Source organism: Copadichromis virginalis, linkage group LG16, assembly GCF_057382275.1.
Source record: "Copadichromis virginalis isolate Kocher_CV1m ecotype Utaka linkage group LG16, C_Virginalis_male_GT1.1, whole genome shotgun sequence".
Classification (NCBI taxonomy): domain Eukaryota; kingdom Metazoa; phylum Chordata; class Actinopteri; order Cichliformes; family Cichlidae; genus Copadichromis; species Copadichromis virginalis.
Window position 1 is genome coordinate 31,070,429 of NC_140633.1, and position 16,482 is coordinate 31,086,910.

A 16,482-nucleotide genomic window follows, 5' to 3' on the forward strand; every position below is an offset into this window, starting at 1 on the left:
GAAGGACTCACAATTCTGTCCAGATAGAGACAAATACCAGACTAATTGTTCACATAATGGTCACAACCCACATTTGACTCTATTTTCTTGGCCAAGCTGTCCTAATGCCTTTCACTAATTTCTGATTCTTTTATATCACAATTAGAAACATTATGACACCAAAAAGAGATTTTTAACAACTAAATTATATTTTTTAAAGACACCTAACAAATTTCACTTGTATTTACTGTGAAATTAAAAGGAGATGCCAAACAGAGCATGGAAAGGATAAAGTCATCTGTGCTTCATGTGTTAAAACAGAAGTACAAAACGCATGCAAAACACTTTCACACGTCAAGAGAAACAGTCTGGAAAGTCATGAGAACAAAGGGCAAAAAGTCAAATGGGCCTGAGAAAGAGGAACAGTGGTCACAACCTGAAACTAACTAACGTCACAGACATTAAAAAGGGAATTCAAATTAAGCTAGTTGACACCTTACTCAGTGTTCCACTGATTTAACATGGTTCCTCTGGGGATTTACTTTATAATAAAAGACTTGTAATCACAGAATAAAGCATGAAGCACTGCAAACCCCCTTCTGAGTTTTCACTGTAATAAATACGTCCAAAAAACCACTGACATTCACAGACGTATGTCGTCAGAAACGTTACAGTTTCCACACAGAAAGAGTTTCGCCCAGTATTCCTCTTTTATTTTAACCTTTGATGTTGAAGCTCTTAATGCCTACTGTACCGAGTTCCACCACACGGAGGCAATAAAACCACATCCTATCGTCATCTTGCTGGCAGTTCACTAAACAGTTGGAGTGGAAATTGCTGACATTCATCTAAGCAGACAGCCATATGTGATGACATTTAATTAATCTAGATTTAGCAGTTACATAGTTTTACTTAGACGTACACACTTTGACATTTTGCTGGCTGTAAAACTAAATAATTCAGCTGAGTGTGTTGCAGAAGTTGGTCTGCAACACACCAACAGTTTTAGGTTCATCTTTTACCTTAACTCAATAAATGTGTATCTTACTTGTCTCTCAAGCCCTTGAAGATCTGCACCATGGTGTCAGTGATAGAGTCGATCACTTCGTGGTAATGGTAGTTGAAGGCCATCTCAATATCCAGACCCACAAACTCGGTCAGGTGACGGTGCGTGTTGGAGTCTTCCGCCCTGAAAACTGAAATGACGCTGATTTAATACGAGTGCCAAAACAAAGCAAACTGCGGTGGCGTGGAAGCAACGAAAGGTTTCTGCTCATCTCCGGGAATAAAGTGTCATTTCCATTGTACTCGAAATTCCTAAATTTGGACGGCTCACAAAACAGAAGCCCATATAAAGGATCATCAAGCTTACAACCTGGCTTCTGAATCACCGCCACGTAAAGGTTTGTGAAACAATGACGATGTGTAGATGAGCGGCATTGAAAGTTGACGATAATCAAAACGCACTGTGAAATGTAGGTGCTTGCACTATGGCTGATTGAGAGGTACTTTAGAAACTCTGTATGAACGCGGCTGCCAATAAATAATTCCTGACTACTGTGTTATTCTAAAGCAGAGTACTTTACAAGTACTTGTATGGTGAATTAATAACATCATGGCTTCTACTTTCATTTAGTGGGAGTTAACGGTCATACTCGAGGACGGCTGCTCGATTGCTGTTTTTACAGGTTTACAGACTGTCAAAAGTGTTCTTAAAAAGGCACGGACACATCTGATTAAATGTGTTTCTGTATCTACATACTGTGGCTGGATTACCTGGAAACCACGCATGTGTACATGCACACAGTTTCACAATGACTGAGATTCAGAAAATACAACCATGCATACAAAGTTTTATTCAATTGTGTCTGAAACAAAGTGTAAATGTTCATTCCTGCTTTTGTATTCACACAGTGTTTGTCTAGAACCTGGAAAGTATTATGCGTCTGACCCTGCATATATTTCAACAAACTGGAAAACTAAAATGATTCCAAGCATAAATATGGAGATGTATGCTTCTCCGCAAGAAGATATGCTTCACATTTACTTCCGCTTCTTCCCTGGTGAACCTTTTTTAGTTGATTTCAGACAGTGGCGATATAGTTGTAGAACCTACAACTAAGTACATGTTGTACTTTGCCACTGGGATTTGTTGATCCCACTTCTCCTTACATGCTGAATCAGTGAGTCTGTAAGTAAGGCAACCGTGGTGAGAACATTGTTGCCTCAGAAGCAGTAATGACCTTAAGCCCTTTGATTTCTCTGTGGTGAAACAAAACAAAAACTTCAGTCCAGTCAGTGGAATACCGAATGTGGATCCTTGTCCCAGATGTTTTATTTGATCTTGGGCGAGAATCCTGTATCGAATGAAAATCAGATACGAGTAGCAATCTAAAAAAAACATAAAAAAATTCACGACTATGTATAGAATAAATACTTTATGCACACAGATGAAGGCAGAGTTTGCTTAGATAATCAGATGGTGGCAGTGTTTGCTTGGATTTCCCCTAAACTCGGCTCTATAAAGTCTTTTACAAGTCCCACTGTGTCACTATCACACAGCTCTACAGCAGCTTTGACACAGTAAAAGCATCACAGGGAGGTCTGTTAAACTTTAACAGTCTAAATGCATTTAGTGACATTTTAAAACCGTTTTCACTTAATAGGGTCTAAATTTTTCATTATCCTCTCGCGTCTCTTTTTCCTGTTTGCCAGTGTTTAAGGTGACATACTGGGGGGAGGGGCTTACCTGGACCTACACAGAAGACCTTGTCAAAGTCAGCACAGATGCACATCTGCTTGTAGAGCTGAGGCGACTGAGCCAGGAAGGCGCTGGTTTTAAAGTACGACACTGTGAAAACATTTGCGCCACCTTCACTGGCAGCTAAAAAAGGACAAAGAAAATTTAATGACAAAGAGAAAAACATGAGGAAAAACAGCTATTACAGTCAAAACCTCACCCATCCCACCTAATGATATATACTGTGAATTTATTAGATGTTTCAGTAGGGACTATAATTGGCTAGCATACACACAAATAAATACCATCATTTTTTTTAAAGGCCAGGCCTCTGATAATGGTTGGAGAGAGTCCAGAGTAAAAAAAACTGTGGTGGAAAAAGTTTCAAAGTAAAAGTCTTATGACATAACTGTTGTCCACTGAAACACTCAGGCTTTTAATTTGAAACATCTACAGGATTTGTAGATTAGTGACGCTATTACACGACGAGTGCGTTTTATGACCATCGCTAGCAAAGAACGGTGCGTTCGGGGAGATGCTGACAGATTGTCTGCTCATTCCAGACAAAGACTTGTACTTAAAAACTCAAGTGATTCCTGTGATCTCCATCAGGAACTTTAGTAGGACAACCAGGAAAGGCTCAGAAAAGACAGTCATTATATACTACTTCAAAAACGATACTTTCCTTCCTCAGATACAGAGCTGAGGTCAATAAAGGAATGATGGCCCAACTTTTTGACTTATTCACCAGAACAACCCATTTCTTTTTTACATGAATATGTAACCACTGGGCAAATTTTTCAAAACAAAGTCAGTTCTCAGGACATCATGTCCCAGACTCTAATAACACGTGTCACCTTTTATGTGACAAAAACATCAGAGGGCATCAACTGATATTTTCACACTCTCAAAAGGTGGGTGGGGCTGTACATATAGGACAAACTGTTCACGCTTGCACCATGGGTGGTGCCATGCAGGAAGATGTGGTTTTGTGTGTATTTTTTCACAGGTGCCGCCAAAATAAAAGAGCGCCACTTTTGAATTTAGCGTTCGAGTCACAGTCACCATCATTGGCTCTTTAAGAAAAGAGGAAGTGAGAGTGTGGAGGTTTCACCACAGTTAATTCAAAATATGGGAGGAATGTGGGGGCTGCGAACTATTGACATAAGACTACTGTGCTTCTGCTTCTTTTAAGAATTTATCTTTTTTTATCATAAAGACTCCAAACGGATTATTTTAGATTATTAAAGCTTCAAACAGTACATTACATATTAACCAAGTAAAGGTTTGAATGGTTCAAAAAGCATCTGGAGCCTCCAAATTGAGTTAATGCTGGAAAAAATAAAGCCAGCATAAGAGATATGCCATTAAATGGTGAAAGCTCCAATAACTCTTTCTCCTGAATATTGGTGAGAAGATTTTTGTCTGAGTTCTAAGTTTCTCCCTTTCAGTCCTCCTTTTCTTCAATAAAGTGAGATGAGATCCTTTGGGATTGATCTTAAGGAAAGCCTCTCCTGTCAAATTAGAAGGGCGCTGTGTGGAAATGTGAAAGCAGAGAGGCTGACGTGAGAGCTGGTCGATGCATCGAAATTCCCAGCGGTCTGGATTAAAACCCTCATAGGTCTGAAACGATGAAATTCTCTCTAATACCTTACTGTCTGTTGTCTCCTTTAGCATAGATGTGCATGACTGCGCATGTGTGTGTTTCAAAAGCTTTAGCTGAACTTTTTATTTTGCTCTTGATTTGAAGTGGAGCCTAGATCAGCCTGATGAGGAAGTCAACTTACAACTGTTACACAATGACTCACGAAACACCTGTGGGCAGTGACGTGAAAACAAGTGTGCCTCTACTGAAACATCTAATCAAAAATGATTCAATGCATGCTAGTCTCAGTTTTCCCACGTGTCAATGTGGCAGAGGGTGTTTTTTTTTTGTTTTTACCCGATATAATTTTCGGCGTCTGGATCTCCACAAAGCCCTTTTTGGTGAGGGTGTCCCTGAAGAGCTGGCACACACCTGACTGCAGGCGGAACACGGCCTGGCTGGTGGTCGTCTTTTCAGGAGGATACACAAAAATAAACACCATCAAGACGGTTGCAGTGATTCATCTACGTTATTACACAACCATGACAAATGTGTGAAAACAAGACTGCCAGTTTCTTCAAGGACCTCCTGTCTATGTGAAGGGTGTGACAATTATTTGTTGGCAACGGCAACGTGTTCAAATCCTGGAAGAGCCGCAGAAACTTAGAAATACCTTTATTTATTGTTTTTTTTTAAATTGTGTTTCAGTATTTAGATTATCAATATAAATACCGAAACCAAGGTGAGGCATAAAACTGCTGTGAAGAGGTTACTGTAAAAACCTCATGCACAAAAGCCCCCAAGAGTCAACAGTTGGGTGACAGAGCATGTCAAAATGCCAGTGAACACTCCCAGAAATCGACTGACTCATTTCAAATGACCACAAGATTTCTACAACTGATCTTGTCTGGTTTTCAAGTCTAGTTACCGTACATCATCATGAAGTCAGACCTGGGTCTTTTCAATACATAAATGCACAGTTCTGCGTTAATTAAAGTGCTTCACATCCCATTTCTAGTGCCTGTCCGGTCCTGAATAGTCTTCGTCTGACTAACAGCCGGCTGACTCGAAATATGATCGTGTCTAAATCCTGGAAAGCTCATTAATCTGCAGACAATGCTTCAGGGTTGTCTGGCTAAAACTTTTCCATCATTTACAATCTGGGTGCTTGACAGAAAGTAGAAGTGCAGAAAAATATAAAACGTCCCTGCTTAAAACACTTTTACAAACGTCTTTAAAAGGCACTGAAGCAAATCATTCATTCTACTATCACACCACCTATGACTCATTTGTGTCACACATCACACATGGGGCTGTGCCCAGCGTTAAATGTGGGGAAACAGACCTAAAAACCAGACTGTGTAAGACCTAATTTAAAAATTCGAAAGCGCTTCCTGTTTACAGCAAGTCTGCAGCGAGTAGGCGTAATAGTGAGTGGGTTGGTGGGTGGCAGTTACTATCCTGAAACTGGCAGTTCTTCTGATGGTGAGGGGCCTCATGAAATATACCTTACTCTGGTATACCTCTCAATAGTTCATACCTCCTTGAAACCCAGCTGCGGTGAACACATACCACACAGAGGTTTCAAAGCTCAAAAAATTTAAACATTTGCCAGCATCCAATTACGGGCTCATCATCGTACTCAAGAGGCCGTCGATATGTGTACTTGGAGGTTGACCACAGTCTAGTGCTGGCATCATTGTTCATACAGCCTGTATGTGTACAGTATGTGTGGTAGTCAGCATACACCCTAACCCTTCCTAAAGCAACCTGAAATACACAAATCTGCATTAGGACATTTTGCTTTTGCGCTTGTATCGAAATCACAGCTCTCTTCTCTTCAAAACTTTTAGACCTGTTCTGATAAAACGCAACTGGCTTTACTTTCCATCTCCGATGCTTACATGTGAAACTTCACGAAGAGCCGGAGCATGAAGCAAAGGGAGAATGGTGTGTTTGATGTGGATCTGAATCTTTCTTGAAAAATGACAGGACGGGGAATCGGTCTTTGTAGAAAATGAGTTCTCAGAGTTTTCTTCTTTCCTTCTGGTTTATGATAAAATTTGTTGTTGGGTGTCGCGCTTGTCTGCGTTTGTAAAGCCAGCGACATAGGTAACACAGATTTATCACCTTTTTTATTTGATCTAAGGAAGCTGGATGCAGTTTTTATGGACCAAATATTATGATTAATCACAAAATAGCATGACGTAGGTCTCATAATCAATCACATTTCTTACATCTTGAAGGCTGAGGTAATGGGAGCACTAGTGTTAGAGGATTTGTTTGGACTCCAGCACGTCCGGATGACAGTCCAGAAACTGTCTGCAAGTCCAGCCGTCTTTTAAAACTAAACTTTTAAACTTTAAAAATGTTCAAGTTAGAAATGGAGTTTCATGTGAACTACATAATTATCAAAGGCATTTTATGGTTCCCTTCTGAAGAGTTTGGCAGTGTGGGAAGCACTTTATAGCTTCAGCGGGCTCTTAAGAGCAAAACTGATGACAGACCCAAGTCCATGAGCTCAAAGTGCACAGTGCTGCAGAAGCAGGTGTTGTTGTGAAGCTTGTGAACAAAGTGGCTCTGTGCTGTGGTGTTGCTGCCTTCCTGCCAGTCGTATCTTCCATGTGGGAGGAACATATCAAAACAATGAGACACTTTGCGGCTTAGTGTCTTCTGCTGCTCGCATAAGTTTAGCACATCTCTCAGCACTGTATAAGATTCATATCACCAGCCCACTAAATCACAGCCTTTTCTCTTTACTTTTAGAGGTGCGCTGGTTTGTTGTTTGCATTCCTTCACAAATATTTTACATTCACTCTCCAACAGCCTACATTTGTGGTAGAAGTTTTCTGTGCTCGGAGACAGGATGTAAGCTGTAAAATTATTGTTGTTATAATGGCAATAATTTTTTTGTTTTTCAAATCCATGTATTTCAGCCAACTCTTCCAGGGAGACATTGAGGCAACCCCAAGACTTCGGGTAGGACATCCTCACAAAGGAAGCACCCATAAAGCATCAAATTTATAATCTTTATGAACACCTTAGTTTAAAACAGCTAAAAATTCATCATTAATCAACTAAAATATTACATGTATCAAACCAAATGCAAATTTTCACAGACTCACATGGTCACAGATGATAGAAACTTACCCTGAGATCAATCACTCTGTTGTCCAGCCGGGTGTCCTGGTTAACTGTGGCTCTGCCTTCCTGAATACAAACACAAAAACACAGTCATCCTACCAAAACCTCCTCAGCCTATGAAATATTAAAAATCATTACTATTCATCTCCTCCTATTCACACAGGAGTGTTTGCCGTCAGTGTTATGGAAGCATTTTAGGGGCTTTTCACAACTCACAGGGAAAAACTATAACAAAAAAAAGAAAGAAATACAAATCATTTTTAGCTTTAAAGCTATTGGCAGCTTGCAAACCTAAAACAATGCAATCAGCCTGCAAAAACCTTCCTGGGAACAATGCAAAACTACCATTCTCCTGCAGCTTTACCACATCTACCTACTTAGCTCAGTGAGTATAACAGAGTCAAGTGCAATAAAAGACACCTGCAATGTGGGACAACAGGACAAAAAGAATATAAAGAAAAGGAAAAAGGTAACAACTGAAAAGTAAATGTTTCATCACAGGAAGAGCCGCTCCTTCCAGGGTCGTGGATGTCAGGCTTCCTGAGAAGACCCACAGGGGTTTGAGCTAATAGCCTGTGTAGCCACATCCTGCTCCAAACAGCCACACGCAGAGGGACAAACTGTTAGATGGGCAGACAGTTAGACAGACAGGGCTGTTGAGGCTAGTGTCTCTGGGGAAAGCAGGTGTTGCTACAAGTCTGTGACTGACATGCTGAATCCCAACAGAAAACACCTGAGACGCTGCTACAGCTGCAGATATTAGCTTACTGGATAAACAATGATGGGCCCTCAGCTGTCTTTGGTATTGATGAGACTCATATTAATGTGCACGCATGTACAGTGCGATGTATAATTCCACAGCAGATACGATGGATCTAAAGCTACGAAAAAAATGACATCCTGCCGTTTTATGTGTTAAGCCGATTCAACGGCTACATCAGGAATGTTATTATTGGAAAATTCAATGTTTCCACTTTGCAAATCTGGGAGCTGTAGCTGATCCTCTATACTAGAATAATCATTTTTTGGTTTGAATCAGGAAACAGAGCCAACTGCTTTGAGCTGGAATTCCGCTTAGCCATCGTTTTTTGGTGCTGCTAAACCAGCAGCCTCAAAGGTTTACATGTATTTCTAACCACCTATACTGCAGCTAGGAAAAAGAATGGCTTTTTAAATGCTTCATGATTTTCTTGAATGATTCTGCATCACTGCACAATTCCTTAATTGCAATTCAGAGAACTCCCTCAACACTGGCAGCCGGCTCTTATAAACACTGTGCGATGAAATCACCATTTGCATGAGGAGGGTGATTAAAACAAGGTGATTAGGTTTAATCAGCCAATCCTTGACTCTGCCAAAAACACAAATCTCCATTCTCCTCACTGAAAACAGTCTCACTGAAAGAGCGCCGTTAGAGCTCAGCATGCACAGAATGCGTTTCCATTTTGCTTTTTATATAAAGTATTCAGATAAAAACGGACTTATATTCATTGTGTAGTCAGACTAAACCCATCTGTGCACTCCATGACAGTGAATGGACTCGCACACACACAGTAACTATCAGGCCTTGTTCTTTTTACACTGAGAGTCTGCTTTTAGAAGTTTTTAAGATACCTAAAATGCTGCCAATGATGTCCAAATGAATAATAATTACTCAGCTAATACTCTAACTGCACTTTGACTCCCCTCATCCATCCCCCCATTCATCCTCACCTCTTCACCCTCTCCATCAGGCCTGACAGCGTCCTCCAGCTGCAATGGGAGACGAGGCTCAGCCTGGCTGATGACAAAAATCTGAGAAGGGAAACGATAAAAAAAAAAAAAAAAAAAAATCACAAAAAATTAAAAGTGTGACAAACCACCGATGTTTTTATTCGATGCTGAGACAATGGAAAGTCCCGGGACTCCAGAAACAGGTGAAGAAGGTGAAAATGAAAGAGGCTAAAAGCTGCATCTGTTAAAACCTCATCAATGTGTGAGAAAATCACCTACGTGCTGCTTTGTGTTTTTATGTTTTTCATTTACATTGGGCATCATAGCAGAGAAAATCTCATCCCATTCACCAAAATTTGATGCATTCACTACATCAAATTCTTTTGCAGTACAGTACGTAAGAGTAAAAAGGAGCCTTGAGGTGACTTTTGTTTCATTTTCTTGGCATATAAATAAAATGGATGTTACTTAAAGCTCAGATACTGCGTTAAATCAAGAGTTTAAAAGGAAGAGTTAAATGGTCAATGCGCTACAGTGAAAACCTCTTTGGTACCTGCTTGAATAACATGAATTATGGATGCTTCATTGTCTGGGTGCGTACGCACTGCATATGCTGGGAGGCAAAATATACACCCTCTGGTATTTTTATTTATATGTGTAGGAGACATCTGCGGTTTTAAAAGCAACTGTATTATCTTCTCTATGTTTACATATCTGTCTGCTAAGAAGTGCCCATTAAGGACTGCAGTGAAAGTGCCAACCCTTTCAACGTGGAGCTCGACGTCCTGCTGGGAACAGCTCTCGATCTTCTGCTCCACTTTCCTCACTGTCGCCTCCACATCGACGATGCTCTCCTTGGTGATGCTGGTGGAAACATTCAGGGGGAGGAAAGTGTAAGTGATGCACGCTAGTTACAAAACAGATTTATCTGTTTGGAAAGACGAGCAACTGTGAAAACCACATATCCGTTAAAGTATGTACAATGCTTGTAGACAAGTTTTTACATTTGTCATGCTTTTATGCACAGAGGATAGTGCGGGGTATATGGGTGGGTGATTTTTGACTGGGCGGTAGGTTTTTTTAAGGGTTTTTTTCCCCCTCATGTGTTTTAAAATAAAAACAGCACTGATATTTGCATATGGGCTAATTGACATACCGCAAGAGCTTGTGGCGTACGAAACCACATTGCCCTGTTCATAATAATCGTGAACGTGAGACTACATTAGATTCAAATTAACAGGTTGCAACAAGGCAGAATATGCTATCATTTTCATCATTTTCATGTATTTTTTAAACAAATGGGTGTCTGTTGGTGATTGTTTATCTCACATGGGAAGAAAACAAAACAAAAAACACCTGCAAAACCATTTTACCCACTAAAATTTATTTTAGGCCCCATGTGGTGAAATTTCTATCACCACATTATTTGTCAAAAGGTGTTTATTTAAAGACCTGGGTGAGACTCGGGCCATATCAAACAGCTAAGCAATTCAACAACAGTTTTTAACTCAGCTGGAACGATAAATTATAGCAGTGTGCACAATCTTAACTTTCTTATTGAAACAGTAATTTCAGTCACAAAGGAAAAATAAACACGAGCACTGGGGCTCGAGGGGGGATTTGTAAGCTTTGATAAAACTTGCCTCATACTACAGCTCCTGGAAAGTACCCAGCTCTACTACAAAAACTCTTTGACTTTGAGAGCTGGGGTAAGAATTTCCCTCTTGTGAGCCACAGCATACCAGGGGAACCCTTTCTAATTTCCTTATAATCAGTTTTAAACAACAGTGCAGCATCCCCCTGCACAGGCTCCTCACTGAAACCCAAAGTAACATCTGAGGTACAACGCCCACTGTCTCACAGCAAACGGCCAGATGGGAAACCCGCTGTAATCCACCACTCGTCCTCATTACAAAGCAGTAATGAGGGACCGAACACTGGGGTACCGCCGTCCCTTCAGCCCCACGACAGCTGCCACCAGACCCAATCCCCTCCAGTCGGAGATCAGCTAGATAAATAAATCCCCACATTAATAACCTCCTCTGCAGGACAAAAGTCTAATGACAACACACTGAGCGCACACCAACAGAAACAGATTCATTCAACACAAGAAGGAAAGAGAAAAGGGAGCGAGCGCTCGAATCAGTGATCCAGGAAGGACAAGCTGACTGGTTCGGCAAGCCTGACTCCAAACTGCCTCTAACTTTAGCTGACTGAACAAGTGTTACAACATAAATTCCTGGCTGTAGTCGCTTTCAGATTTCTTCAGCTTCGAAGTTATAACATGTATCATCTTATATTACCACTTTGAACCCCAAGAACCAACAGTAAAATCAGCATATCACTCTAAATGGCCTCATATCAGCATTAAAAAGAAGGATTCTTGCCTCCTGTCGATGACCTCAGAGGACAGTGAATCTCATTTACAGGTAAATGAGATTTTAAATCTCAATGGGTTTTTCCTTGTTAAATAAAGTAATAAATAAATAACCCCCATCAGGTGATGACACGTACTCTTCCTCGGCCACACAACAATTATGAAAAATAACTAGTTTTTAACATAACTGTTCCTTACTCTGCCTCCTGTCAGTTTTAAAATCCAAATCTGTGTACATCCAGGTACAGTACAGCATCACAAAGTAGTGCTGTTCACAAAAAAAAACAACCAACAGTTTTAAAAAGCGCTCTGAATTAAACCGACCAACTCCATAGCAAACAACTGACATGTTGTTCCTTTTCAGAGCTCAGCCACAATTTCTTCGCTGCTCTACATTCAGCACTTGAGAGGTACTTGAGAGTAAAGGTTGAGCACAGGCAGAAGATCACTTAATTAAACTGTGAGAATGGACGGATGATCACTTGGACATGCAATACAAGTAAGGGGATTCTCAGCAATGCAATCTCCGTCCTTAGAGCAGTTATGAGGGGATTTACTTGTAATCCAGGGTCTCAATCAGCTTGTCAATCATCAGACCACATTGTCTGACACTAAATGTGCGCCACAAAGCTACAGGAGTGATAGTGCCACCTGTTCTTAGAGATACAACTACAAACAGAAGCACAGCAACAATGTTGTTTTGGAAACCTGCTTGGTAAGCAACTGCAAAGTGGTATGACTTTGCTGTTGTTTAGTTCTGATGCAAGACGGTGTTGTCTTGACAACCATGTCATCACTTTCACTTGCTGTGGTGTTAGGCTGTCAGGTGGCATAAGATTGCAAAACAATCCAACTGTCCGACCACAACATTGCAGAACAAGACTGAGGAAGTGCTGCACATAAAAGAAATCACTGGTTACAAAAATATGTTAAAGTGCAAGGAGAACACTATTTATATATAAATTTATATATAGTAAAAGGCACCATCTTTTGACGTACCCTCATTTTCAAAACATAAAAAAAAAAAAACCCCAAAAATTGCCAAGTATCGTGCAGGGCCTCTATAAGCTGCCCACACAGCCCAGTCCCACTGAGGAACATGAACACTCCACAGGAGCTCGTGTGGTTTTTGGGACCTGGATGTTCGGTTCTGTGGCGACTCTGTAGCTCAAGCATTTTTCAGAGCATCCTGTTGAGCTTTTTTCCTGGTCAGGCTAAACCCTTGGCTTTTTCGTAGTGTCGCTCGGGCTGTTCTGGGGCAGTTTCAGTGCACAGACAGCGCACACCGTCCTAATGAAGGAGGCTGCTGCTGTCAGGGAGTGTCGGTGTGGATGTTGTACACCGGGGATTACCACAGCAATCGAATTTTAAATACATGGTTGGTGTTATTCATTTCATCTGTTAGGGGTTCAAATGTTGAGGCTTAAAGGAAATTACAGTTTGGAGCTGCAGACCCCTCTCTGCCCGTCTTTGGAGCTATTTTGAAAGCCCCGATGCCATATTACAACAGCGGCAAGAAAAAGGCCAGCTCAGTGACTATAAAGAGGAACTATGGCTGTGTCAGCAGCTGGTGATACTTGTTACAAAGTTATGGTCAAAACTCTGGTCTGAGCAGCAGTGACCTTGACCTCATTAGAAAAATTTGCCTGTGTCTGGGTTAAATTTCCCATGAACCTCATGATACCGCAACAAACTTACACCGAGATCTCAGGGCCTCATTTCTGAAAACATGAACATAATGCGTGCGTGTCAAATGGTAATTTAGGCACATGCTGCCCGTCATCAAACATTTAGCAGCGCCGACTTGTTTACATACGGCTCAGACAGCTGTGTACATTAAAACCAACGTTCATTACTTACATCTTTCATCAAGTCTCGTGTTTTCAACAAACCGTAGCAAAAGAAAGCCAATGTTATCACAAGCATTACATGAAATTAATATTTGTTCAGCGGTTAGTTGCGTAGTTTTGTGTAGTCTAATACAACAGACTGTTTTGAATGTATTCAGGGTGGATCAAGGATCAAGGTAGGAAAAACTCTGGGGAAATGCAGCGTGAGCAGCGCCTGCTGCCAATGAGGTCAACGTCTCGAACGTCCCGTTACGGAGGTTGACGACACTCCAAAGATGTTTGGCAGTTTTCAATCAAATCGTCTCATGCCAACTTATAAGCCTCAAATGTTTAAAAATGTTTTAAGCCTATCAGAACATCACACTTGTGCAACTAAATAGTAGCTACACTTTAAAAGAAAAAAAAAAACACACACACACACACACACACACATTCATTACTGCAATCCCTGCATTGCTTAAGATCAGTGTTATCCCATGTCTTAACTGTCATTTCAGTCTTGCAGATTACAGTCGGGGTGTTACCTTTTGCTTAATTTAGCAATGTCTAAGAAGATGTATTATGTGATAATTAAGTTCTTCCCTCTTAAATTCACTAAATACTGGGCGTACTTCAAAATAACTGTTTGGGTTTTTTAATGAATAAACTGCATATTTCAGTAAATTACATCAGGTGCATCATAAATCATCATGCATCATTTTTTGTGTCAATTTAAAACCCCAATAGGGTTTCTTTTTAAACAAATAAGCCCTGCTGCAAACCTCTAACGCGAGCCTAATCTAACATCATTATCAGCAACACCCCTTTTGTTTCTTTAATAAAGTGCACATCCGTGGATGGTTATGTCCATTCATCGACTACCAGTAATGGGCTATAGTTTGGCTGCTAACATGACTAATGATTCTTGGCTCTTAATTATTTCTCCCTACTCTGATCCAAGGAGCTGTATCTGCCATCTTGACAGGAACTGCCCCATTAGGCCACTGCTGTATTCCGCCCTGTTGAAAGCCAGCTTTTACTGCCAAGTGAAAAAATGATTGATTTCCCCGCCCTCCACCTCGGTCAGACGTGTGAAAATGGATCAGTGGACCGTTATGGCCAAGGTTTTTTTTTCCCACCATTGTTTCTGCCCTCTCTGACAGGAAGAACAGTCTCGGTACTTACTTTGCGGCAAACTTGACCATCTGCTTGCTGGCACGATCCCCCACTGCGACCAGTGCCTGCACGTTAAACTGCTGCTGACGCAAGACCAAGAAGCATTGCTTCCCTGAAAGCAAAACAACAATAGATAGAGCTCGCTTTTTACAATACAAGCATAACAGCCTTGTCAGAATAATACCTTGGGCACTCTGTCTGAAGCTAAGTAGGTTTGTTCAGTCAAAAGGGCTGTGTGTGTGACTTGAGATGAGTGTCTCACAGCTGTAGGGATCAGATGAAGTGTCAAACATTTGCAAACAGAGCCTTGTCTTTGAAGAGCACTGTGTGGAGAAAGGCTGATTGCTACCTTCCTATCAAACATATACAGGGACCTAGGAAGAGTGTAAACACGTTAGCCACAAAGACTGAGGGCAGGAGATAATCAGACCACCCAGTTACTTTGATGTTTGTTGCCTGTGAGAACAGGGCGGGTGGTGGAAATAATAGTGATGCCAAAATCCCACCAACAGATGTACCTCATCTCACACAATTCAGGATGTTATTCTGCTCACACAGACATCCTACAGCAAGCAGAGAATGAAGACACAAGTGGAGAGGAAGTGACTCTTGATTCTGGAAGTTATCTTTAAAGGAAATGGTTAAAAAAAAAAAACATCACAGAGACTATAGTTTATTTGCAAAAGGCTCACTGTTTATGGAGAGGAGCAATAACCAGGCAAAGCTCAGAGGGTTATTGTATTCAAACAGTGAAGCTTCGTGACTGCCAGCAACTGGAACTGAGGGGGGACAGGTTATCTGATCTTCCAATTGGCAGTGACAAGCTAGCCTGACGGTGATATCAAAAACACCTTCAGGTTGTCAATCTGCTTAACAAGGAAAGAGTGGAAAAACAAATCGGCTTTGTAACGCCTCACAATCTTAAAAAAAATTATTTCACAAACAGGAGCAAAAAGTCTTTTAAAATTCTGACTTTACTCTGGGAGTGTTTGGTGCATAAAGTTGCAATAAAAGCTTTATGCTTCTCTTCTAGCACAGGGCCTCCAGTGTTGAACCTAAAGACAGCGATGTCTGTCATTTACATCATTTGAAATGGAACACCAAGTGAAAGCCAAACGGCACTGCTGTTTGATCTTGAAGAGAAAGTGCTGCTGTGAATAAAAATGACCCCAGGGCAGATGTTATAAACTTTTCAGTATAGTTCACGGCGGATTAGCTCAGGGGGCATCTAATCATGGCCGTTTGTGTCTTTCACACAAAGAAAGCTGCAGAACCAAAAAAACAAAAGAAAAACAAAAGGTGAACAAAGGGGGAGGTGATCTCACCTTTGGCTCGGCTGGTGTGGACTCGGGCGCGCAGCCAGATCAGCTGGTCAGCTTTCTCAGGAGTAAGGTCTTGGACCCGGACCAACTCCCTGTCTGGCTCGCACACGCACGCACACACACAAACACACACGCAAAATATTTTATTACTTCAAAGGACTTCGCTTCCTCCATTTCCCCACCTGCGTGCAAAGAATCCCTCCCCTCTCTTCCCTACATACTCCCAAAGGCAGAAAGAAAAGCCAATGAGCATGCTTGTGCACGTGTAAAAGTGCAGACAATAAAATGCTCAAATTACAGGCATGCCTAATAAATAAGAAACACTAGGAGACTTGCCAAAAGCTGTCTAACTCGTCTGCTCTCTTTGTGCTCTATGACAAATTGACTCTAGTTTCACCTGTATTACTCAGAGGCATGCTTACTCTTCATTATCAGTGAGCAGAGAAGGCAGACACCGAGGCTACACCAGAGAAAACAGAGCCGCCCTGTTGGCTGAGAACTCTGTCAACCCACATGAAAGCCCTCGGGTTTCAGCCCCCACCTCTGCTCCAGCTCCATCCTCGTGGCTGAGCTTGCTATGCAGGTGAGGGAGGCACCACTTTGTTTGCTGCCAGTGG

The 16,482-nt window shown here is 41.3% G+C and overlaps 1 protein-coding gene across 1 annotated transcript in view; it reads right to left on the reverse strand.

Moving 5' to 3' along the window:
• Positions 1-16,482, reverse strand: part of dars1 (aspartyl-tRNA synthetase 1) — a 31,618-nt gene that overhangs the window by 3,494 nt on the left and 11,642 nt on the right. Inside the window, exons 5-12 of the mRNA XM_085434392.1 lie at positions 15,869-15,961; positions 14,553-14,655; positions 9,923-10,025; positions 9,162-9,242; positions 7,455-7,514; positions 4,662-4,773; positions 2,729-2,863; positions 1,028-1,175 (exon numbers count right to left, since the gene is read on the reverse strand). Coding sequence (XP_085290518.1) covers positions 1,028-1,175; positions 2,729-2,863; positions 4,662-4,773; positions 7,455-7,514; positions 9,162-9,242; positions 9,923-10,025; positions 14,553-14,655; positions 15,869-15,961 — 835 coding nt within the window. The remainder of the gene's footprint in view (positions 1-1,027; positions 1,176-2,728; positions 2,864-4,661; positions 4,774-7,454; positions 7,515-9,161; positions 9,243-9,922; positions 10,026-14,552; positions 14,656-15,868; positions 15,962-16,482) is intronic.